This window comes from Ammospiza caudacuta, chromosome 37, assembly GCF_027887145.1.
Source record: "Ammospiza caudacuta isolate bAmmCau1 chromosome 37, bAmmCau1.pri, whole genome shotgun sequence".
Taxonomy (NCBI): domain Eukaryota; kingdom Metazoa; phylum Chordata; class Aves; order Passeriformes; family Passerellidae; genus Ammospiza; species Ammospiza caudacuta.
The window spans coordinates 600,560-623,955 of record NC_080629.1 but is presented as its reverse complement, the minus strand read 5'-3'; the positions used below and the strand labels follow the sequence as shown (position 1 = coordinate 623,955).

At 49.0% G+C, this 23,396-nt stretch overlaps 1 protein-coding gene and 1 long non-coding RNA gene across 4 annotated transcripts; one reads left to right on the top strand and one right to left on the bottom strand.

The window, feature by feature from the left end:
• The first annotated feature begins 4,703 nt into the window (after positions 1 to 4,703).
• Positions 4,704 to 11,039, top strand: ELOB (elongin B). Of its 2 annotated transcripts, none has more exons than XM_058823080.1 (4): positions 4,704 to 4,759; positions 5,324 to 5,458; positions 7,617 to 7,725; positions 9,923 to 11,039. In XM_058823080.1, exons 1-4 carry the CDS (start codon positions 4,757 to 4,759, stop codon positions 10,033 to 10,035), a joined length of 360 nt encoding a protein of 119 aa, XP_058679063.1. In that variant the 5' UTR covers positions 4,704 to 4,756; the 3' UTR covers positions 10,036 to 11,039. The 2 variants fall into 2 exon arrangements, with proteins under 2 accessions (XP_058679063.1, XP_058679062.1); XM_058823079.1 differs by having other exon boundaries at positions 9,920 to 11,039.
• Positions 11,040 to 13,078: 2,039 nt separating this feature from the next.
• Positions 13,079 to 19,733, bottom strand: LOC131570703 (uncharacterized). 2 transcript variants are annotated; one of them, XR_009275906.1, is made up of 5 exons: positions 19,615 to 19,733; positions 15,573 to 15,621; positions 14,650 to 14,716; positions 13,500 to 13,586; positions 13,079 to 13,329 (listed from the first exon to the last, which is right to left on the bottom strand). It is a non-coding gene; the product is annotated as an uncharacterized LOC131570703 (long non-coding RNA). The 2 variants fall into 2 exon arrangements; XR_009275905.1 differs by lacking the exons at positions 15,573 to 15,621; positions 19,615 to 19,733 and having other exon boundaries at positions 14,650 to 15,536.
• Positions 19,734 to 23,396: the final 3,663 nt, after the last annotated feature.

The window sequence follows — 23,396 nt, the reverse complement described above, 5'->3', positions numbered from 1 at the left end:
GTCCATACTGGTCTATACTGGTCTATACTGGTCCATACTGGTTTCTATGGATTTCTATGGATTCCTATGGGGATTTTTGGCCCCATACTGGTCCATACTGGTCCATACTGGTCCATACTGGTTTCTATGTACTTTTATGGATTTTCCCCGCGATTTTTGCCCCCATACTGGTCCATACTGGTCCATACTGGTTTCTACATATTTCTATGGATTTTCACAGGGATTTTGGCCCCCATACTGGTCCATACTGGTCCGTACTGGTCTATACTGGTTTCTATGGATTTCTATGGATTTCTATGAGGATTTCTGGGTCCATACTGGTCCATACTGGTTTATACTGGTTTATACTGACTTCTATGGATTTTATGGGGATTTCTGAGTCCATACTGGTCCATACTGGTCCATACTGGTTTCTACATATTTCTATGGATTTTCACGGGGATTTTGGCCCCCATACTGGTCCATACTGGTCCGTACTGGTTTATACTGGTTTATACCGGTCACTCACCCCTGCAGGCAGTGCGCGGCCGTCACCACCCACTCGGGGGACACCAGACTGGCCCCACACACGTGGGCGCCCCCTCTCTGCAGGGACCCCTGCCAGGGCCAGCGCCCCTCCCCCGCCTCAGAGCCCCCCACGGCGCGGGGGCGGGGCCCGGGCGGGGGGCGGGGCCGGCCGCACTCTGCGGACAGACAGACGGACAGACACGGTTACACGGGGGGGGGGGGGGGGTTGGGGACATTTTGGGGACAGGTTGGGGACATTTGGGGACGTTTGGGGGGGTTTGGGGACAGTTAGAGGGGGTCTGGGGAGAGTTTGGGGGGGGTTTGAGGGGCTTTGGGGGCATTTGGGGACACTTAGGGACAGGTTGGCGACATTTCAGGGGGGCTTGGGGACATTTGGGGGGGTTTCGGGGACATTTTGGGGACATTTAGAGGGGGTCTGGGGACATTTTGGGGGTGACATTTGTGGGGTTTGGGGACATTTGGGGACACTGAGGGACAGGTTGGGGACATTTCGGGGGGCTTGGGGACATTTGGGGGGGTTTTGGGGACATTTGGGGACATTTAGGGACAGGTTGGGGACATTTTGGGGAGGATTTGGGGACATTTTGGGGACATTTAGAGGGGGTTTGGGGACATTTCAGGGGGCTTTGGGGACACTTTGGGACATTTGGGAGGGGTTTGGGGACGTTTCGGGGGGGTTTGGGGACATTTGGGGACAGTTAGAGGGGATTTGGGCACAATTTGGGGACATTTGGGGAGGATTTGGGGACATTTTGGGGACATTTTGGGACATTTGGGGGGTTTGGGTGGGGTTTGGAGACATTTCAGGGGGATTTGGGGACATTTGGGGACATTTTGGGGACATTTTGGGGACAGAGGGGGTTTGGGGACATTTCAGGAGGATTTGGGGACATTTTGGGGACATTTAGAGGGGGTCTGGGGACATTTTGGGGGTGACATTTGTGGGGTTTGGGGACATTTGGGGACACTGAGGGACAGGTTGGGGACATTTCGGGGGGCTTGGGGACATTTGGGGGGGTTTTGGGGACAATTGGGGACATTTAGGGACAGGTTGGGGACATTTGGGGGGATTTGGGGACATTTTGGGGACATTTTGGGGACATTTAGAGGGGGTTTGGGGACATTCGGGGGGATTTGGGGACATTCGGGGGGGTTTGGGTGGGGTTTGGGGACATTTCAGGGGGAATTGGGGACATTTGGGGACAGTTAGAGGGGATTTGGGGACATCTGGGGGGGGTTGGGGACATTTTGGGGACATTTTGGGATATTTAAAGGGGGTTTGGGGACATTTGAGGGGGTTTGGGGACACTTTGGGGACATTTGGGAGGGGTTTGGGGACATTTCGGGGGGGTTTGGGGACACTTTGGGGACATTTGGGGACAGTTAGAGGGGATTTGGGGACATTTGGGGGGGTTTGGGGACATTTTGGGGACATTTAGAGGGGGTCTGGGGACATTTCAGGGGGATTTGGGGACATTTGGGGACATTTGGGGACAGTTAGAGGGGATTTGGGGACATTTAGAGGCGATTTGGGGACATTTTGGGGACACTTAGGGACAGGTTGGCGACATTTGGGGGGGCTTTGGGGACACTTTGGGGACATTTGGGGACATTTCAGGGGTTTGGGGACATTTGGGGACAGTTTGGGAAGATTTTGGGGACAATTCAGGGGGATTTGGGGACATTTGGGGACATTTGGGGACAGTTAGAGGGGATTTGGGGACATCTGGGGGGGGTTGGGGACATTTTGGGGACATTTTGGGATATTTAAAGGGGGTTTGGGGACATTTGAGGGGGTTTGGGGACACTTTGGGGACATTTGGGGACAGTTAGAGGGGATTTGGGGACATTTGGGGGGGTTTGGGGACAGAGGGGATTTGGGGACATTTGGGGGCACTTAGGGACAGGTTGGGGACATTTGGAAAGGATTTGGGGACATTTTGGGGACATTTAGGGACAGTGACATTTTGGGGACATTTTGGGGACATTTTGGGGCCATTTTGGGGACATTTTGGGGACATTTTGTGTTCTCACCCCTCTCTGTCTCCGAGAGCTCCTGGGACGCATCTGGGGGGAAAGGGGGGGAAGGGTGAACCCCCAAAAACCCCAAAATCCACCCAAAAAAACCCCCCCCAAAAATCCACCCAAAAATCCATCTTAAAAACCACAAAAATCCATCTTAAAAACCACAAAAATCCACCCAAAAAACCCCAAAAATCCATTTTAAAAACCCCAAAAAATCCATTTTAAAAACCCCAAAATCCACCCAAAAACCCCAAAATCCACCTAAAAACCCCCAAATCCACCCCCAAAAAAACCCCAAAAATCCATTTAAAAGCCCCAAAATCCACCCAAAAAAACCCCAAAATCCACCCAAAAAAACCCCAAAATCCACCCAAAAAAACCCCCAAAAATCCACTTTAAAAACCCCAAAAAATCCATTTTAAAAACCCCAAAAATCCATTTTAAAAACCCCAAAATCCCCCCTCAAAAAAAAACCCAAAATCCATTTAAAAACCCCCAAAAATCCATTTAAAAAACCCCCAAATCCACCCAAAAAAACCCCAAAACCCCAAAATTTGGTCCCAAATTTATGGAACCCCAAATTTCCAACCCCAAATTTGGGGAAAAACCCCAAAATTTCCACCCAAAAACCCCAAAATTCCACCCGGGAACCCCAAATTTCCACCTGAACCCCCAAAATTTGACTCCGAATTTTTAAATTTTGGGGGGAAATCTCCAAAAATTCCAACCCGGGAACCCCAAAATTCCCAAATTTTCACCCCAAATCCCCAAATTTGCTGAACCCCAAATTTCAAACCCCAAATTTGGGGGGAAAAAAACCCCAAAATTTCCACCCAAAATCCCCAAAATTTCACCCAAAATCCCCAAATTTCCACCTGAACCCCCAAAATTTGACTCCGAATTTTTAAATTTTGGGGGGAAATCTCCAAAAATTCCAACCCGGGAACCCCAAAATTTGGATGCTCAATTTGGGGAACCCCAAATTTTCAACCCCAAATTTGGGGAAAATCCCGAAATTTCCACCCCGAACCCCCAAAATTTCACCTCAAATCCCCCAAATTCCGCCCGGGAACCCCAAAATCTCCAAATTTAAGGTCCCAAATTTGGGGGAAAACCCCAAAATTCCCCAAATTTCCACGCCAGGAACCCCCAAATTCCCAATTTTCCACCCAAAATCCCCAAATTTCCAAGCCGGGAACCCCAAAATTTCCAAATTTCCACCCCAAACCCCCAAATTTGTCTCCCGACCCCCAAAATTCCCCCCAAAACTCCAAAAATTCCACCCAAAATCCCCAAATTTCCACCTGAACCCCCAAAATTTGACTCCGAATTTTTAAATTTTGGGGGGAAATCTTTAAAAATTCCAACCCGGGAACCCCAAATTTCCACCCGGGAACCCCAAAAATCCCCAAAATTTTCTCTCCCACGGGTGGGGGAGGGGCGGGGGTTTCCCCCCCCCCCCCCTCGGGTCTCACCTGGGGGGGGGTCCCCGGGCCTGATGACGTCACAGGCGAGGGCGGCCAGTACCATTATCAGCAGGAGGGGGGGGAGGGGACGCAGAGCCCGCGGGGTCCCCATGGCGGCGCCCGCCCCTCCCCCACCCCCCGCACCCCCTTAAATCGGGTCGGGGGCGGGGTGGGGGAGGGGCGGGGCCACGCCCACCCCCGCCCGACGCCGTCCGACGGGTTCGCCCACGCCGGGGGGGAGGGGTTCCCCCCCCCCCCCCAAAAAGAAAAAAATTTTGGGGGTGACGCCCTTAAAATTAAAATGGAGGTGGGGGGGGAGGGGGGGAGGGGTGGGAATCGACTGTGGGAGGGGAGGGTGAAAATCCCCCTCAGAAATTCATCCCATGACGGTGGGGGAGACCCCCAAAATCCCCCTCCTCGAATTTCACCGGAAAAAATCACGCCAACAGCACAGTTCCTCCTCAGAGTGTGTTTAATACCCCTAAATCCATACGGCCGCACTGTTTAACCCCCAAAATCCCCCCAAAATTGCCTCAAACCCCCCCCCCCCAAAATGCCACCCCGCCATTTTTCCTTTTCAAAATGGCGGCGCCCCCTTCACCGTCCCCCTCAGCCCTTCTCAAGATGGCGGCGGCTCTCGCGAGATTTCGCGCTCCTCTGTGCGGGTGCGCGGGTGCCGCGGGGGCCGCTGGGATCGCGGCGGACCCGGCGCAGACGGAGCCGGCGGAGCGGCCGCCATGGTGAGAGGGAGCCCCCGGGGGGGAGGCGGCTCCGCGGAGGTTTTGGGGCCGTTCCGGAGCTTTTTGGTCACTTTGGGATCACGGCGGGATCGGGAGAAGCGCGAAGGAATTGCCCGAAATGCCGAAATTTCGCCTCAAATCCGCTTTCCCCCCCCCGCCCCCTATATAAGGGAGCGCGGGCGGCTTCCCTCAGCGAGGCCACGCCCACTCCGCGCGCCCCCTCAGCGAGGCCACGCCCACCTCCCCCTCACTCAAACCACGCCCGTTAATAGTCTCAACCTTTTATTATTTTTATGCAAATAACGTTTAAATTTTAATAACCACGCCCCTTTCTGCTTTAATTACATGCTTTATTAATCAGTTATGCCCTTTAAAGGCAAACTCCGCCTTATTTTATGTGGTGGCCGCCTCCTTTTTTAAACAAGCCACGCCCCCTTAAGCTTAACCACGCCCACTCCCTCAGGAGCCGCGGCCTAAAATGGAATTAAAAACCCCTAAAAAATGGACTAAAAACGCTCCAAAATGGAATAAAAGTTTTAAAAATCGGAATTTTTTCGCCTCCAGGACGTGTTCCTGATGATCCGGCGGCACAAAACCACGATTTTCACCGAGGCCAAGGAATCCTCGACCGTGCTGGAGCTGAAGAGAATCGTGCAGGGAATCCTGCACCGGCCGCCCGAGGAGCAGCGGCTCTACAAGGCGGGCAGTGAGGGGTTCATGGGGAAATTTCGGGGATTTAGGGGAAATTTTGGGGTTTTCGGGGAGATTTTGGGCATTTTAGGGAAATTTTGGGGCTTTTCGGGGGGTTTTGGGGGGGATTTTTGGGGGAGAATTGGGGAGGATTTGGGGAGTTTCAGTGGGGGTGTGAGGGAGAATTGGGGAGGTTTTAGGGGGGATTTGAGGGGGATTTGGGGGTTTTAGGGGAAATTTTGGGGATTTGGGGTTTTTTAGGGGAAATTTTGGGGGTTTGGGGGATATTTAGGGGAAATTTGGGAGGTTTTAGGGAAAATTTGGGGGTTTTAGGGGAAATTTGGGAGTTTTAGGGGGGTTTGGGGGAATTTTGGGGGAGAATTGGGGAGGTTTTAGGGGGGATTTGAGGGGGGATTTGAGGGGGGATTTGGGGATTTTAGGGGAAATTTTGGGGGTTTGGGGGATTTTTAGGGGGATTTTGGGGGTTTTAGGGGAAATTTGGGAGTTTTAGGTTAAATTTGGGGGGTTTTAGGGGGTTTTGGGGGGATTTTTGGGGGAGAATTGGGGAGGATTTGGGGAGTTTTAGTGCGGGGTGTGAGGGAGAATTGGGGAGGTTTTAGGGGGGATTTGAGGGGGATTTGGGGATTTTAGGGGAAATTTTGGGGGTTTGGGGGATTTTTAGGGGGATTTTGGGGTTTTAGGGGAAATTTGGGGGTTTTAGGAGGATTTGAGGGGATTTTAAGGCTTTTTTGGGGGTGTTTCAGGAGGTGTTTTGGGATCATTTCAGGGATATTTTGGGGTGATTTTGGGGTAATTTCACGAGATATTTTGGGGTAATTTCAGGGAGATATTTTGAGGTAATTTTGGGGTAATTTCCGGGATATTTTGGGGATATTTTGGGGTAATTTCAGGGATATTTTGAGGATATTTCAGGGCATATTATTTTGGGGATATTTCAGGTGATATTTTGGGATAATTTCGGTGATATTTTGGGGTGATTTGGGGTAATTTCAGGGGATATGTTAGTGCTATTTTGGGGATATTTTGGGGCTATTTTGGTGTAATTTCAGGAGATATTTTGGTGTAATTTCAGGGGCTATTTTGGGGATATTTTGGGGCTATTTTGGGGTAATTTCAGGGGATATTTTGGGGATATTTTGGGCATATTTCAGGTGATATTTTGGAATAATTTCAGCGATATTTTGGGGTGATTTGGGGTAATTTCAGGGGCTATTTTGGGGTAATTTCAGGGGATATTTTGGGGATATTTTGGGGCTATTTTGGAGTAATTTCAGGGGATATTTTGGGGATATTTTGGGGCTATTTTGGTTTAATTTCAGGGAATTTTTTGGTGCTATTTTGGTGTAATTTCAGGGGATATTTTGGGGCTATTTTGGTGTAATTTCAGGGTTTTTTTGGGGGCTATTTTGGGGTAATTTCAGGGGCTATTTTGGGGATATTTTGGTGCTATTTTGGTGTAATTTCAGGGGGTATTTTGGTGCTATTTTGGGGTAATTTCAGGGGCTGTTTTAGGGATATTTTGGGGTAATTTCAGGTGATATTTTGGGATAATTTCGGCGATATTTTGAGGTGATTTGGGGTAATTTCAGGGGCTATTTTGGGGTAATTTCAGGGGATATTTTGGTGCTATTGTGGGGATATTTTGGTGCTATTTTGGGGTAATTTCAGGGGATATTTTGGGGTAATTTCAGGGGCTATTTTGGGGATATTTTGGGCGTATTTCAGGTGATTTTTTGGGATAATTTCGGCGATATTTTGAGGTGATTTGGGGTAATTTCAGCGGCTATTTTGGGGCTATTTTGGGGTAATTTCAGGGGATATTTTGGGGTAATTTTGGTGTAATTTCAGAGGATATTTGGGGCTATTTTGGGGTAATTTCAGGGGATATTTTGGGGTAATTTTGGGGTAATTTCAGCGGCTATTTTGGGGCTATTTTGGGGTAATTTCAGGGGATATTTTGGGGTAATTTTGGGGTAATTTCAGGGGATATTTGGGGCTATTTTGGGGTAATTTCAGGGGATATTTTGGGGATTTTTTGGTGTTATTTTTGGGTAATTTCAGGGGATCTTTTGGGGCTATTTTGGGGCTATTTGTGGATATTTTGGGGCTGTTTTGGGGTGACTCCCCGTGGTTTTACCCCTTGCAGGACGACCAGCTGCTGGAGGACTCCAAGACTTTGGGCGACTGCGGCTTCACGAGCCAGACGGCGCGGCCGCAGGCACCGGCCACCGTGGGGCTGGCCCTGAGCAACGGCGGTGGGGAACGGGGAGAAAATGGGGATTTGGGGGGGAAAATGGGGAGAAATGGGGAGAAATGGGGAGTTTGGGGGGAAAAATGGGGGAAAAATGGGGAGAAATGGGGAGTTTGGGGGGAAAAATGGGGAGAAAAATGGGGATTTGGGGGGAAAAATGGGGATTTGGGGGGGAAAATGGGGAGAAATGGGGAGAAATGGGGAGTTTGGGGAGAAAAATGGGGGAAAAATGGGGAGAAATGGGGAGTTTGGGGGGAAAAATGGGGATTTGGGGGGAAAAATGGGGAGAAATGGGGAGTTTGGGGAGAAAAATGGGGATTTGGGGGGGTTTGGGGGGAAAAATGGGGATTTGGGGGGGAAAAATGGGGAGTTTGGGGGGAAAAATGGGGATTTGGGGGGGAAAAATGGGGAGTTTGGGGGGAAAAATGGGGAGAAAAATGGGGATTTGGGGGGTCCTGGGGAGAAAAATGGGGATTTGGGGGGAAAAATGGGGGAAAAATGGGGATTTGGGGGAGTTCTGGGGGAAAAAATGGGGCAAAACACGGGGATTTGGGGGTCCTGGGGGCAAAAAATGGGGAGAAAAATGGGGATTTGGGGGGTCCTGGGGGGAAAAATGGGGATTTGGGGGGTTCTGGGGAGAAAAATGGGGATTTGGGGGGAAAATGGGGGAAAATGGGGATTGGGGGGGGTTTGGGGGGAAAATTGGGGAGAAAAATGGGGATTTGGGGGGAAAATGGGGATTTGGGGGGGTTTGGGGGGAAAAATGGGGGAAAAATGGGGATTTGGGGGGAGTTTGGGGGGGAAAATGGGGAGAAAAATGGGGATTTTGGGCACCCTGGGGGGAAAAATGGGGATTTTGGGGGTCCTGGGGGGGAGTTTGGGGGAAAAATTGGGGATTTGGGGGGTCCTGGAGGGAAAAATAGGGGGAAAAATGGGAAGTTTGGGAGTCCTGGGGAGAAAAATGGGGATTTGGGGGTCCTGGGGGGAAAAATGGGGAGAAAAATGGGGATTTGGGGGGTCCTGGGGACAAAAAATGAGGATCTGGGGGGAGTTTGGGGGGAAAAATGGGGATTTGGGGATCCTGGGGACAAAACATGGGGATTTGGGGGGGCCCTGGGGGAAAAATGGGGAGAAAAATGGGGATTTGGGGGTCTTGGGGGGAAAAATGGGGAGAAAAACGGGGATTTGGGGGGTCCTGGGGGCAAAAAATGAGGATTTGGGGGGAAAAATGGGGGAAAAATGGGGATTTGGGGATCCTGGGGGGGAGTTTGGGGGCAAATTTTTGGGGTTTCTTTGGGGTTTTTGGCCGTTCTGGGTTTGAATTTTGGGGTTTTTGGGGTCTCTGGACTGGAATCTTGGGGTTTTGGGCCATTCTGGGTTCGATTTTTTGGGTTTTTTTGGGATTTTTTTGGGGTTCCCAGGTGTGATTTTAACCCTTTCCCCCCCAATCCCCAGAGGAATCCTTTGAGGGGCATCTGAGGGGATTTCAGCATGAAATTTTGGGGTTTCTTTGGGGTTTTTGGCCATTCTGGGTTGGAATTTTGGGGTTTTTGGGGTCCCTGGACTGGAATTTTGGGGTTTTTGGTCATTCCGGGTTGGATATTTTGGGTTTTTTTGGGGTTCCCAGGGTTGATTTTAACCCTTTGTGCCCCCAGCAGAGGAACCCATTGAGGGGCTTCTGAGGGGATTCCAGGCTGGGATTTTGGGGTTTTGGGCCATTCTGGGTTGGAATTTTTGGGTTTTTTTGGGGTTTTGGGCCATTCTGGGTTGGATTTTTGGTGTCATTTTTTGGGTTTTTTTGGGGTTTTTGTCCGTTCTGGGTTACAATTTTGGGGTTTTTGGAGTCCCTGGACTGGAATTTTGGGGTTTTTGGCCGTTCTGGGTTGGATTTTTTGGGGTTTTTTTGGGATTTTTTTGGGGTTCCCAGGTGTGATTTTAACCCTTCGTGCCCCCAGCAGAGGAACCCATCGAGGGGCTGCTGAGGGGATTCCAGGCTGGGATTTTGGGGTTTTGGGCCATTCTGGGTTGGAATTTTTGGGTTTTTTTTGGGGTTTTGGGCCATTCTGGGTTGGAATTTTGGGGTTTTTGGGGTCCCTGGACTGGAATTTTGGGGTTTTTGGCCGTTCTGGGTTGGATTTTTGGGGTTTTTTTGGGGTTTTTGGGGTTCCCAGGGTTGATTTTAACCCTTCGTGCCCCAGCAGAGGAGTCCTTCGAGGGGCTGCGCATCGAGCCCTTCTCGAGCCCCCCGGAGCTGCCGGACGTGATGAAGCCCCAGGACGGCACCGGCGCCGCCACCGAGCCCCCCCTGCCCTGAGGCCCTTTTGGGCTCAAATCCGGAGATTTTGGGGCTCTGGGGGGGGAAGGGGAGGGGAGGAATTAAAAAATTCCAATAAAAAATTGCAATAAAAAATTGCGATAAAAAATTGCGATAAAAAATCGCAATTAAAAAAAACTCCAATAAAAAAAAATTCCGATAAAAAAAATTCCAATAAAAAATTGCAATGACAATATTGCAATAAAAAAATTTCAATAAAAAAATTGCAATTAAAACATTCCAATAAAAAAAACTTCAATAAAAAACTCCAATAAAAAAAACTCCAATAAAAAAAATTGCGATAAAAAAATTCCAATAAAAAATTGCAATGACAATATTGCAATAAAAAAATTTCAATAAAAAATTGCAATTAAAAAATTCCTATAAAAAAATTCCAATAAAAAAAACTTCAATTAAAAACTCCCATAAAAAGATTCCGATAAAAACACCAATAAAAAAAACTCCAATTAAAAAATTCCAAGAAAAAATTCCAATTAAAAAATTCCAATTAAAAAATTGCAATAAAAAAATTGCAATAAAAAATTGCAATTAAAAAATTCCAATAAAAAAATTCCAATAAAAAAAACTTCAATTAAAAACTCCCATAAAAAGATTCCGATAAAAACACTCCAATAAAAAAACTCCAATTAAAAAATTCCAATTAAAAAATTGCAATAAAAAAATTGCAATAAAAAATTGCAATTAAAAAATTCCAATAAAAAAATTCCAATAAAAAAAACTTCAATTAAAAACTCCCATAAAAAGATTCCGATAAAAACACTCCAATTAAAAAACTCCATTTAAAAAACTCCAATTAAAAATTCCAATTTAAAAACTCCAATAAAAAAATTCCAATAAAAAAAACTTCAATAAAAAACTCAGATAAAAAAATTCCGATAAAAAAACTCCAAAAAAAAAAATTCCAATTAAAAAACTCCAATAAAAAAACTCCAATAAAAAACCCCAATAAAAAAATTCCAGTAAAAAAATTCGAATTAAAAAATTCCAATTAAAAAACTCCCAATTATAAACTCCAATTAAAAATTTCAATAAAAAAATTCCAATTAAAAAACTCAAATTAAAAAAATTCCAATTTAAAAACTCCAATTAAAAAAATCCAATTAAAAAACTCCAATAAAAAAAACCCAATAAAAAACTCCAATTAAAAAACTCCAATAAAAAAATTCCAATAAAAAACTCCAATAAAAAAACTCCAATAAAAAATTCCAATTAAAAAATTCCAATAAAAAAATTCCATTTAAAAAATTCCAATAAAAAAACTCCAATTAAAAATTCCTATAAAAAAATTGCAATTAAAAAATTCAAATTGAAAACTTCCAATAAAAAAAATTCCAATTAAAAAACTCCCATTAAAAAAATTCCAATAAAAAAACTTCAATAAAAAACTGCAATAAAAAAATTCCAATTAAAAAACTCCAATAAAAAAACTCCAATAAAAAACCCCAATAAAAAAACTCCAATTAAAAAATTCCAATTAAAAAACTCCAATTTAAAAACTGCAATTAAAAAACTCCAATAAAAAACTTCAATTAAAAAACTCCAATAAAAACTCCCAATAAAAAAACTCCAATAAAAAAATTCCAATTAAAAAAATTCCAATTAAAAAACTCCAATTAAAAAACTCCGTTTAAAAAACTCCAATTAAAAAAATTCCAATTAAAAAAATTCCAATTAAAAAGTCCAAGAAAAAAATTCCAAGAAAAAAATTCCAATTAAAAAATCTCCAATTAAAAAACTCCAATAAAAAAATTCCAATAGAAAAAACTTCAATAAAAAACTCAGATAAAAAAATTCCAATAAAAAAACTCCAAAAAAAAAATTCCAATTAAAAAACTCCAATCAAAAAACTCCAATAAAAAAACTCCAATAAAAAAACACCAATAAAAAAATTCCAATAAAAAAACTCTAATTAAAAAATTCCAATTAAAAAGCTGCAATTTAAAAACTTCAATTAAAAAACTCCAATAAAAAAACTCCCAATAAAAAAACTGCAATAAAAAAATTCCAATTAAAAACTCCCAATTAAAAACTCCAATTAAAAATTTCAATAAAAAAATTCCAATAAAAAAACTCCAATTAAAAAACTCCAATTAAAAAACTCCAATTAAAAAAATCCAATAAAAAAACTCCAATTAAAAAACTCCAAAAAAAAATTCCAGTAAAAAAATTCCAATTAAAAAATTCCAATTAAAAAACTCCAATTTAAAAACTCCAATAAAAAATATTCCAATAAAAAAATTGTAATTAAAAAATTCTATTTAAAAAATTCCAATTAAAAACTCCAATAAAAATCACCAATTAAAAAATTCCAATTAAAAAAATTCCAATTAAGAAACTCCAATAAAAAAATTCCAATTAAAAAAATTCCAATTAAAAAGCTCCAATAAAAAAATTCCCATTAAAAAATTCCAATAAAAAAACTCCAATTAAAAATATTCCAATTAAAAAAAAAATTCCCTTTCAACATCCGAGGGGTTTTAAAGTGAATTTTTGGGGGAATTTTGGGATTTTTGGGGGTCCCGGGAGGATTTTGGGTGGAAATTTTGGGATTTTGGGGATCCCAAAGGAATTTTGGGGTCAATTTTGGGGCTCCTGGGGGGGTTTGAGGGGAAAATTTTGGGGTGAAAAACGGAAATTTTGGGGTTCCAAGAGAATATTTGGGGTTCGGGGGGGTGGGGGAGGGGATTTTGGGGCTCCTGGGGGAGTTTGAGGGGAAAATTTTGGGGTGAAAAACGGAAATTTGGGAATTTTGGGGAACCGAGGGAATATTTGGTGTTTGGAGTGGCGATTTTGGGGCTCTGGGGGGAATTTCGACGTTTTTTGAGGAATTTTTGGCTTTTTCGGGGTCTTCCCACCCCCCCCCCCCAGCCCAAAATGGACCAACCCAAGCCCCGCCCCTCCCCAAGCCCCTCCCCTCCCCAAGCCCCGCCTCCCCAAGCCGAGACCACGCCCCAAACAGACCACGCCCCAAACAGAGACCACGCCCACTCCATTTTGGGTCGTTTTAATGTAAAACAGGAAACAGAACCAAAAAGGGGGCGGGGCTTACAGATAAAATGGGCGGAGCCTGGAAAGAAAGGGGCGGAGCTTGGAGGAAAAGGGCAGGGCTCGAACAGGAGAGGGCGGGGTCAAAGCAAGGGGGCGTGGTCAGGGAAAAAACAGGCGGAGCTTGGACAGGAAAAGGGGCGGAGCTTGCAGATAAAAGGGGAGGGGTCAGGCGGTTAAAAAGGGGGCGGGGCCTGAAGTCGGGGGGCGGAGCTTCGGGGGGCGGAGCTGTAAGAGAAGAGAGGGGTGAGGGGGGCGGGGCCACGGCGCCCCCAGCGGCCGGGAGGGGGCGGGGTCGGGGTGGGGGGGGCGGGGCCGGGGGTTGTGACCCCTCCCCAAATTTGGGGGTCCCGGAGCCGTTTTGGGGGGGGTCCCTTTGGCCCCTCCCCCGCACGTACCCGAGGGTCCCTGCAGCGCCGGCCGGGCTGGGAGGGTGGGGGGAGGGGTCGGCCCCAGCCGTGACCCCGCCGTGACCCCGCCGTGACCTGAGGAGTGACCCCCCCGCGGTGACCCCACGTGGGGACCCACGGAGCGACCCCAGAGCGACCCCGGAGTGACCCCGAAGTGACCCCGGAGCGACCCCGGAATGACCCCGGAGTGACCCCGAAGTGACCCCGGAGTGACCCCGGAATGACCCCACCCCAAATCCTTCAATGGGGCAAAGGTCAAAGAGCCCAGACCCGAAATCCCCCAAATTTGCCCCGAAATTCCCCAAATTTACCCAAAATTCCCCAAATTTGCCCCAAAAATCCCTCAAATTTACCCCGAAATCCCTCAAATTTACCACAAAATTCCCCAAATTTGCCCCAAAATCCCTCAGATTTACCCCAAAATTCCCCAAATGTGCCCCAAAATCCCTCAAATTTACCCCGAAATCCCTCAAATTTACCACAAAATTCCCCAAATTTGACACAAAATCCCTCAAATTTACCCCAAAATTCCCCAAATTTACCCCAAAATTCCCCAAATTTACCCCAATATTCCCCAAATTTACCCCCAAATTCCCCAAATTTACCCCCAAAATTCCCCAAATTTACCCCAAAATCCCTCAAATTTACCCCAAAATTCCCCAAATTTGCCCCGAAATTCCCCAAATTTACCCCAAAATTCCTCAAATTTACCCCAAAATTCCCCAAATTTGACCCAAAATTCTCCCCCCCCAGACAGAACCTTGGCACCCCAAAACCCGACCCCCAAAATTGGAATTTTCAGCATAAAACGAACCCCAAAATTCAAGAGTTCTCAGCCCAAATTCCACCCCCAAACTGGGCAAATTCCACCCCCAAAACTGAGAAATTTCAGCCCAAATTCCACCCCCAAAGTTCAGAAATTTCACCCCAAAATCCACCCCCAAACGTGGCAAAATTCACCCCAAAATCCACCCCCAAAAGGGACAAATCCAGCCTAAAATCCACCCTTAAATTGGCAATTTTCACCTCCAAAACCCACCCCCAAATTCAGCATTTTTACCCCCAAACCCCACCCCAAAACCAGACATTTTCACCCCAAAATTCGACATTTTTTGCCCCCAAAAAATGACATTTTTACCCTAAAATCCGCCCTCAGAGCGGGCGTTTCCATCCCAAAATCCACCTGCAAACTGAGCGTTTTCACCCTAAAAACAACCCCCAAACTGGGCATTTTCATCCTAAAAACGACCCCAAAATCCAACATTTCTACCCCAAATTCTGCCCCAAAATTGGTGGTTTTTAACCCCAAAATCCAACCCCAGATTGGGCATTTTTCACCCCAAATTCCACCCCCAAATGGGACATTTTCAACCCAAATTCCAGCCCCAAATTAGGAATTTTTACCCCAAATTCTACCCCAAAATCTGCCCCTTAAATTCAGCGCTTTTGCCCCAAATTCCACCCAGCAACCTGCTCCAAAAATGGGAATTTTTACCTCAAAAAAGGAAATTTTTACCCCGAAATCCATCCCCGAAATGGGAACTTTTCCCCCAAAATTTCCACCCCAAAATGGGAATGTTTTTACCCCAAATTTTCCGCCCAAAATGGAGATTTTTAACCCTAAAATACAAACTTTTACCTAAAATTCCAACTCCAAAATGGGAATTACTTTGCCCCAAACTTCCTCCCCCAAAACCGGAATTTTTTACTCCCAAATTTCCCCCCTAAAATGGGAATTTTTTACACCAAATTTTCACCCCAAAATGGGAAATTTTTACTCCAAATTTCCACCCCCAAAATGGGAAATTTTCACCCCAAAATGGGAATTTTTAATCCCAAAACCCACCCCCAAAATGGGAATTTTTTACCCCAAATTTCCACCCTCAAAATGGGAGACTTTCACCCCAAAACGGGAAATTTTAAGCCCAAAACAGGAATTTTTTACCCCAAATTTCCAGCCCCAAAAGAGGAATTTTCCCCCACATTTCCCCCCTTAAAAAGGGAATTTCTGCACCAAATTTTGCCCCCAAAATTCCACATTTTTACCCCAAAATTGCTCACCCCGCACGAGGCCACCGCGGTCACCCCCAGGTGCCACCCCCGGTGCCACCTGCAATGGGCACAGGTCAGGGCCCAGACACCCCCAAAAACCCCAAAATTCACCCCAAAATCCACCCCCAAAAATGGGAAATTCCAACCCCAAAACCCACACCAAAAATGGGAATTTTCACCCCAAAACTCACACCAAAAATGGGAATTTTCACCCCAAAACTCACACCAAAAATGGGAATTTTCTCCCCAAAATTCACACCAAAAATGGGAAATTTCGCCCCAAAATTCACCCCAAAACCCAGAAAATTCACCCCAAAATCCACCCCTAAAAATGAGAAATTTCAACCCCAAAAGCCAAACCAAAAATGGGAAATTTCAATCCCAAAACTCACACCAAAAACAGGAAAATTCACCCCAAAATCCACCCCTAAAAATGAGAAATTTCAACCCCAAAAGTCAAACCAAAAATGGGAATTTTCGCCCCAAAACCCGGAAAATTCACCCCAAAATCCACCCCTAAAAATGAGAATATTCAAGCCCAAAACTCACACCAAAAATGGGAAATATCAACCCCAAAACTCACACCTAAAATGGGAAATTTCACCCCAAAATTCACCCCAAAAACCAGAAAATTCACCCCAAAATCTGCCCCAAAAACTACAGATATTCAACCCAAAATCCACCCCTAAAAATGGGAAATTTCAACCCAAAATTCACACCAAAAACGGGAAAATTCACCCCAAAATTCACCCCTAAAAATGGGAAATTTGAACCCCCAAACTCACCCCAAAAACTGGAAAATTCACCCCAAAATCCACCCCTAAAGATGGGAAATTTCAACCCCCAAACTCACACCAAAAATGGGAAAATTCGCCCCAAAATCTACCCCAAAAAATGAGAAATTTCACCCCAGAACTCACACCTAAAATGGGAAATTTCAACCCCAAAATCCACCCCTAAAAATGAGAATTTTCACCCCAAAACTCACCCCTAAAAATGGGAAATTTCAACCCCAAAACTCACACCTAAAACGGGAAATTTCACCCCAAAATCCACCCCTAAAAATGGGAAATTTCAACCCCCAAGCTCACACCAAAAATGGGAATTTTCGCCCCAAAATCTTCCCCAAAACCTACAGATATTCAACCCAAAATCCACCCCAAAAATGGGAAAATTCACCCCAAAATCCCCCCCCCAAAAATGGGAATTTTCTCCCCGAAATCCACCCCAAAAAATGGGAAATTTCGCCCCAAAACTCACACAAAAAATGGGAAAATTCACCCCAAAATCCACCCCTAAAAATGGGAAATTTCAACCCCAAAAGTCAAACCAAAAATGGGAAATTTCACCCCAAAACTCACACCAAAAACGTGATTTTTCACCCCAAAATCTACCCCAAAATTTACAGATATTCAACCCAAAATCCACCCTAAAAATGGGAAATTTCAACCCCAAAACTCACACCTAACATAGGAAAATTCGCCCCAAAATTCACCCCTAAAAATGGGAAATTTGAACCCCCAAACTCACCCCAAAAACCAGAAAATTCACCCCAAAATTCACCCCAAAAACCAGAAAATTCACCCCAAAATTCACCCCAAAAAATGGGAAATTTCACCCCAAAACTCACACCAAAAACATGATTTTTCACCCCAAAAATTACAGGAATTCAACCCAAAATCCACCCTAAAAATGGGAATTTTCACCCCAAAATCCACCCCTAAAAATGGGAAATTTCACCCCAAAATTTACCCCCAAAACTCCAAATGTTCCCTCCGATTCCACCCCGATATTGGGAATTTTTTAACCCAAAATCTCCCCCAAATTTTGGCATTTTCACCCCAAAATTCGGCATTTTCACCTTAAAATCCACCCCCAAAAATGCAAATTTTTACTCCAAAAACCCACCCAAAAATAGGGATTTTTTTAACCCGAAACTGGGATTTTTTAACCCAAAACAAGGATTTTTTTTCACTCCCAAACTCCAGATTTTAACCCCAAAACCCACTACAAAACTGGGATTTTTTTAACCCCAAAACTGGGAATTTTTCACCCAAAATTCCACCCCAAAACTGAGAATTTTGACTCCAAAACCCACCCCAATAATGCAAATTTTGACCTCAAAATTGGGAATTTTTACCCTTTAAATCCACCCCAAAATTGCAAATTTTCAGCCCAAAATTCACCACCAAAAGCAGGAATTTTCACCCCAAAACTGAACATTTTCACCCCAAACTCCACCAACCAAAACCTGACTTTTTCAGCCCAAACTCCACTTAAAAATCCACCCAAAAATTGGGAATTTTTACCCCAAAAATCGGGATTTCCACCTTAAAATAAGCCCCAAAAATGGGAATTTTTTACCCCAAATTTAGCCCCGGAATTGGGAATTTCTGCTCTAAAATCCACCCCAAAAATGGGAATTTAAACCCCAAAATCCACCCCAAAACTGGGAATTTCCACCTTAAAATCCACCCCAAAATTGGGAATTTTTGCCCCTAAAATTGGGAATTTTTATCCCAAAATCCACCCCAAAATCGGGAATTTCCACCTTAAAATCCACCCCAAAATTGGGATTTTTTTGCCCCAAAATCCACCCCAAAACTGGGAATTTCCACCTTAAAATCCACGCCAAAATTGGGATTTTTTTGCCCCAAAATCCACCCCAAAACTGGGAATTTCCACCTTAAAATCCACCCCAAAATTGGGAATTGCCACCTTAAAATCCACCCCAAAAATGGAAATTCTCACCTCAGAATCCACCCCCAAACCGGGAATTTTTCACCCCAAAATCCACCCCTAAACTGGGAATTTCCACCTTAAAATCCACCCCAAAATTGGGAATTTTTGCCCCTAAAATTGGGAATTTTTATCCCAAATCCACCCCTAAACTGGGAATTTCCACCTTAAAATCCACCCCAAAATTGGGAATTTTTGCCCCAAAATCCACCCCAAAACTGGGAATTTCCACCTTAAAATCCACCCCAAAATTGGGAATTTCCACCTTAAAATCCACCCCAAAAATGGAAATTCTCACCTCAGAATCCACCCCCAAACCGGGAATTTTTAACCCCAAAACTGGGAATTTTCACCTTAAAATCCACCCCAAAATTGGGAATTTTTGCCCCTAAAATTGGGAATTTTTATCCCAAAATCCACCCCAAAATCGGGAATTTCCACCTTAAAATCCACCCCAAAATTGGGATTTTTTTGCCCCAAAATCCACCCCAAAACTGGGAATTTCCACCTTAAAATCCACCCCAAAATTGGGAATTTTTGCCCCTAAAATTGGGAATTTTTATCCCAAAATCCACCCCATAACTGGGAATTTCCACCTTAAAATCCACCCCAAAATTGGGATTTTTTTGCCCCAAAATCCACCCCAAAACTGGGAATTTCCACCTTAAAATCCACCCCAAAATTAGGAATTTTTGCCCCTAAAATTGGGAATTTTTATCCCAAAATCCACCCCATAACTGGGAATTTCCACCTTAAAATCCACCCCAAAATTGGGATTTTTTTGCCCCAAAATCCACCCCAAAACTGGGAATTTCCACCTTAAAATCCACCCCAAAATTGGGAATTTTTGCCCCAAAATCCACCCCAAAACTGGGAATTTCCACCTTAAAATCCACCCCAAAATTGGGAATTGCCACCTTAAAATCCACCCCAAAAATGGAAATTCTCACCTCAGAATCCACCCCCAAACCGGGAATTTTTAACCCCAAAACTGGGAATTTTCACCTTAAAATCCACCCCAAAATTGGGAATTTTTGCCCCTAAAATTAGGAATTTTTATCCCAAAATCCACCCCAAAAACTGGGAATTTCCACCTTAAAATCCACCCCAAAACTGGGATTTTTTTGCCCCAAAACTGGGAATTTCCACCCTAAAATCCACCCCAAACTGGGCATTTTTCACCCCAAACCCGCCCCCAAAAATGAGAATTTTTACCCCAAAATCGGGAATTTCCCCCCCCCTCAAATCCCCATTGCACCCGCCCACCCTTAGCCCCGCCCCTTTCCCCCAGGGCCCCGCCCCCGGCTCTCACCTCCGCCAATCACGTGCAGGGGGCGGGGCCCAGCCGGGAAGCGCCGACGCTGACTCCGCCTCCGGACCAGGAGGGGGCGGGGCTTCACCCTTTAGCCACGCCCCTCGCGCGGCTTCTCTCGCACACATTTGGGGCTAAAAACCCCAAATCCCCACCCAGAAACCCCCAATTTTCTTCCCGCCAACCCCCAAACTTCCATCGTGAACCCCCAAACCACCGCGTGGGGGCCCCAATTTTGGGTCCAAACCTTCCAAATTTCGGGTCAACACCCCCCGAACCCCCTAAAAAAAAAACTGCAAAACTCCGCTCGTTTTCCTACTGAGCGGGCGACACCCAATTCCCCCAGCTCACCCCTCCCCCGCTCCCCGCCCACCCTTCCTGCGCCCCGCCCTCCCCCGCCCACGCGGCCCCGCCCCCTCCCGCGGTAACCCCGCCCCCTCCCGCCGAGGCCCCGCCCCCCGCCGCGCTTTGAGCCCCGCCCCCGGCCGCGTACTGGTTCCCGGTCGCCGCCGCGTACTGGGAGGCGTCGCTGGCCACGCCCCCCGCGCCGCTATTGGCTGCGGCCGCGTACTGGGCGGCGCTGGCGGCGTACTGGGCGTACTGGGAGGCGTCGCCGGCGCCGTACTGGGAGCCCTCGGCGGCGCCGTACTGGGAGTACTGGGAGTACTGGGAGGCCAGCTGGGCGTACTGGGAGTACTGGGAGTACTGGGAGCTCAGCTGCGAGGAGGCGGGGCTGTACTGGGAGGAGGCGGGGCTGTACTGGGAGGAGGCGGGGCTGTACTGGGAGGAGGCGGAGCCGTACTGGGAGGAGGCGGTTCCGTACTGGGAGGAGGCGGAGCCGTACTGGGAGTACTGGGCCATGCGGGCGGCCATGCTGGGCGTCATGGCGAAAGGGGAGGGGCTTCTGGGCGTGGCCCCGCCCCCTCCCAGCGAGGCCCCGCCCCTGCCGTGGTAGCAGCAGCCGCGGTGGCCGCAGGGGCTCGCGCGATTGGCCGCCGCCGCCACCGAGGCCACGCCCATGCCGCCGTGGAAACGGTGCATGCAGGCCCCGCCCCCTAAGCGGGCGGAGCAGCCCAGCCCCGCCCCCCCGAGGTTGCCGTGGAAACGGTGCAGGCAGGAACCGCCCCCGCCCAGCCGAGGCCACGCCCCCCCGGACACGCCCCCCCGGAGGAACGGGGAGGAGGGGGAGCGAGGGCTCCACCCCCCGCGTGTGGGCGTGGCCAGAAAGGGCGTGGCCGCCCGCTGGAAGGAGGCGGAGCCTGGGCTGCGGGCAGCCAATAGGGGGAAGGGGCCTCCGCCCCGCCCAGCCACACCCCTCCCGGCTGCGGCCAATGAGAGCAGAGAGCCGGGAGGGCGGGTCGAAGGGCGCAAGCCACGCCCCCCGCCCGGCGTGAGTGACAACAGCGAGCCCGGTGGGCGGGGCAACGCCGTGGCCCCGCCCATGGCCGCGGGCTTGAGCGACAGCAAGGGCGTGGCCGCGGTGGGCGTGGCCGCCGTGCTGGTGGGCGTGGCCGCCGTGCTGGTGGGCGTGGCCGCCGGGGACGCGGGCACCGAGGGCGTGGCCGGGGAGGGCGTGGCCGTGGCGGCGGTGGGCGTGGCCGGGGTGGGCGCGGAGGGGGCGGGGCCTGCCGGGGGCGTGGGGTCGGTGGTGGCGGGGGGAGGGGCGGGCTCGGGCGGGGCTGTGGGCGGGGCCTCCTCGGAAGAGGAGGAGGAGGAGGAGGAGGAAGAAGAGGAAGAGGAGGAGGACGAGGAGGAGGAGGAGGACGAGGACGAGGAGGACGAGGAGGAGGAGGAGGAGCTGGACGAGGAGGAGGAAGAGGAGGACGAGGAGGACGAGGAGGAGGAGGAGGAGGAGGAAGAGCGGCGCCGCTTGCGCTGACGGGGCGCCGGCAAGATGGCGGCCGCGGGCGCGGCCGCGGAGGGGGCGGAGCCTTCGGGCGGCGCCGCGGTGACGTCACCGAGGGGCGGCGGCTCCGGGGCGGTGACGGCGGCGGCGCAGGAGGCGACAGCGGCTGCGGCTGCGGCGGCCACGGCGGGGACGGCGCTCGGGGACCTGCGGGGACACGGGGGGGACATCAGGGGGACGCTGGGGCAGGGCTGGGTGACACCTTGGGGACACCTCGGGGACACCCTTGGGGACACAGACAGGGGTGGGTGACACCCTTGGGGACACCTTGGGGACACCCTCGGGGACGCTGGGACACCCTCGGGGACACAGGACACTGATGGCAGTGACCCTTGGGGACACGGGGACACCTTTGGGGACATAGGACAGGGCGGGTGGCACCTTGGGGACACGGGGACACCTTTGGGGACATAGGACAGGGCGGGTGGCACCTTGGGGACACGGGGACACCCTCAGGGATGCGGGACACGGGTCGGTGACACACTTGGAGACACTGGACAGGGCTTGGTGACACCCTCGGGGACAAGAGACCATAATGAGGGCACCCTTGGGGACATGGGACACGGGTGGGTGACACCCTTGGGGACACAGGGACACCCTGGGGGACATTGGGAACGGGGTCGGTGACACCCTTGGGGACACTGGACACTGATGGCAGTGACCCTGAGGCACACAGGGACACCCTTGGGGACATTGGGACACAGGTGGATGACACCCTTGGGGACACAGGGACACCCTGGGGGACATGGGACACGGTGGGTGGCACCCTTGGGGACACAGGGACACGCTTGGGGACACAGGACAGGGGTGGGTGACACCTTAGGGACACGGGACACGGGTGAGTGACAATCTTGGGGACACAGGGACACCCTTGGGGACACTGGGGCAGGGCTGGGTGACACCCTTGGGGACACAGGGACACCCTCAGGGACGCGGGACACGGGTCGGTGACACCCTTGGGGACACGGGACACTGATGGCAGTGACCACTGGGGACACAGGGACACCCTGGGGGACATGGGACACAGGTGGGTGACACCCTTGGGGACACAGGGACACCCTGGGGGACATGGGACAGGGTGGGTGGCACCTTGGGGACACGGGGCACGGGTGGGTGACACCTTGGGGACACGGGGACACCCTGAGGGACATTGGGAATGGGGTCGGTGACACCCTTGGGGACACTGGACACTGATGGCAGTGACCCTGAGGGACACAGGCACACCCTTGGGGACATTGGGACAGGGGTGGGTGACACCCTTGGGGACACAGGGACACCCTGGGGGACATGGGACACGGTGGGTGGCACCCTTGGGGACACAGGGACACGCTTGGGGACACAGGACAGGGGTGGGTGACACCTTAGGGACACGGGACACGGGTGAGTGACAATCTTGGGGACACAGGGACACCCTTGGGGACACTGGGGCAGGGCTGGGTGACACCCTTGGGGACACAGGGACACCCTCAGGGACGCGGGACACGGGTCGGTGACACCCTTGGGGACACGGGACACTGATGGCAGTGACCACTGGGGACACAGGGACACCCTGGGGGACATGGGACACAGGTGGGTGACACCCTTGGGGACACAGGGACACCCTGGGGGACATGGGACAGGGTGGGTGGCACCTTGGGGACACGGGGCACGGGTGGGTGACACCTTGGGGACACGGGGACACCCTGAGGGACATTGGGAATGGGGTCGGTGACACCCTTGGGGACACTGGACACTGATGGCAGTGACCCTGAGGGACACAGGCACACCCTTGGGGACATTGGGACAGGGGTGGGTGACACCCTTGGGGACACAGGGACACCCTCAGGGACACGGGGCACGGGTGGGTGACACCTTGGGGACACGGGGACACCCTTGG

Bases quoted from the DNA above. Each gene is read 5' to 3' on its own strand.
- ELOB (XM_058823079.1), top strand. The intron at 5,459-7,616 runs GCGGGCAGTGAG...TACCCCTTGCAG, and splicing joins AGGAGCAGCGGCTCTACAAG to GACGACCAGCTGCTGGAGGA. The intron at 7,726-9,919 runs GTGGGGAACGGG...TTCGTGCCCCAG, and splicing joins GCTGGCCCTGAGCAACGGCG to CAGAGGAGTCCTTCGAGGGG.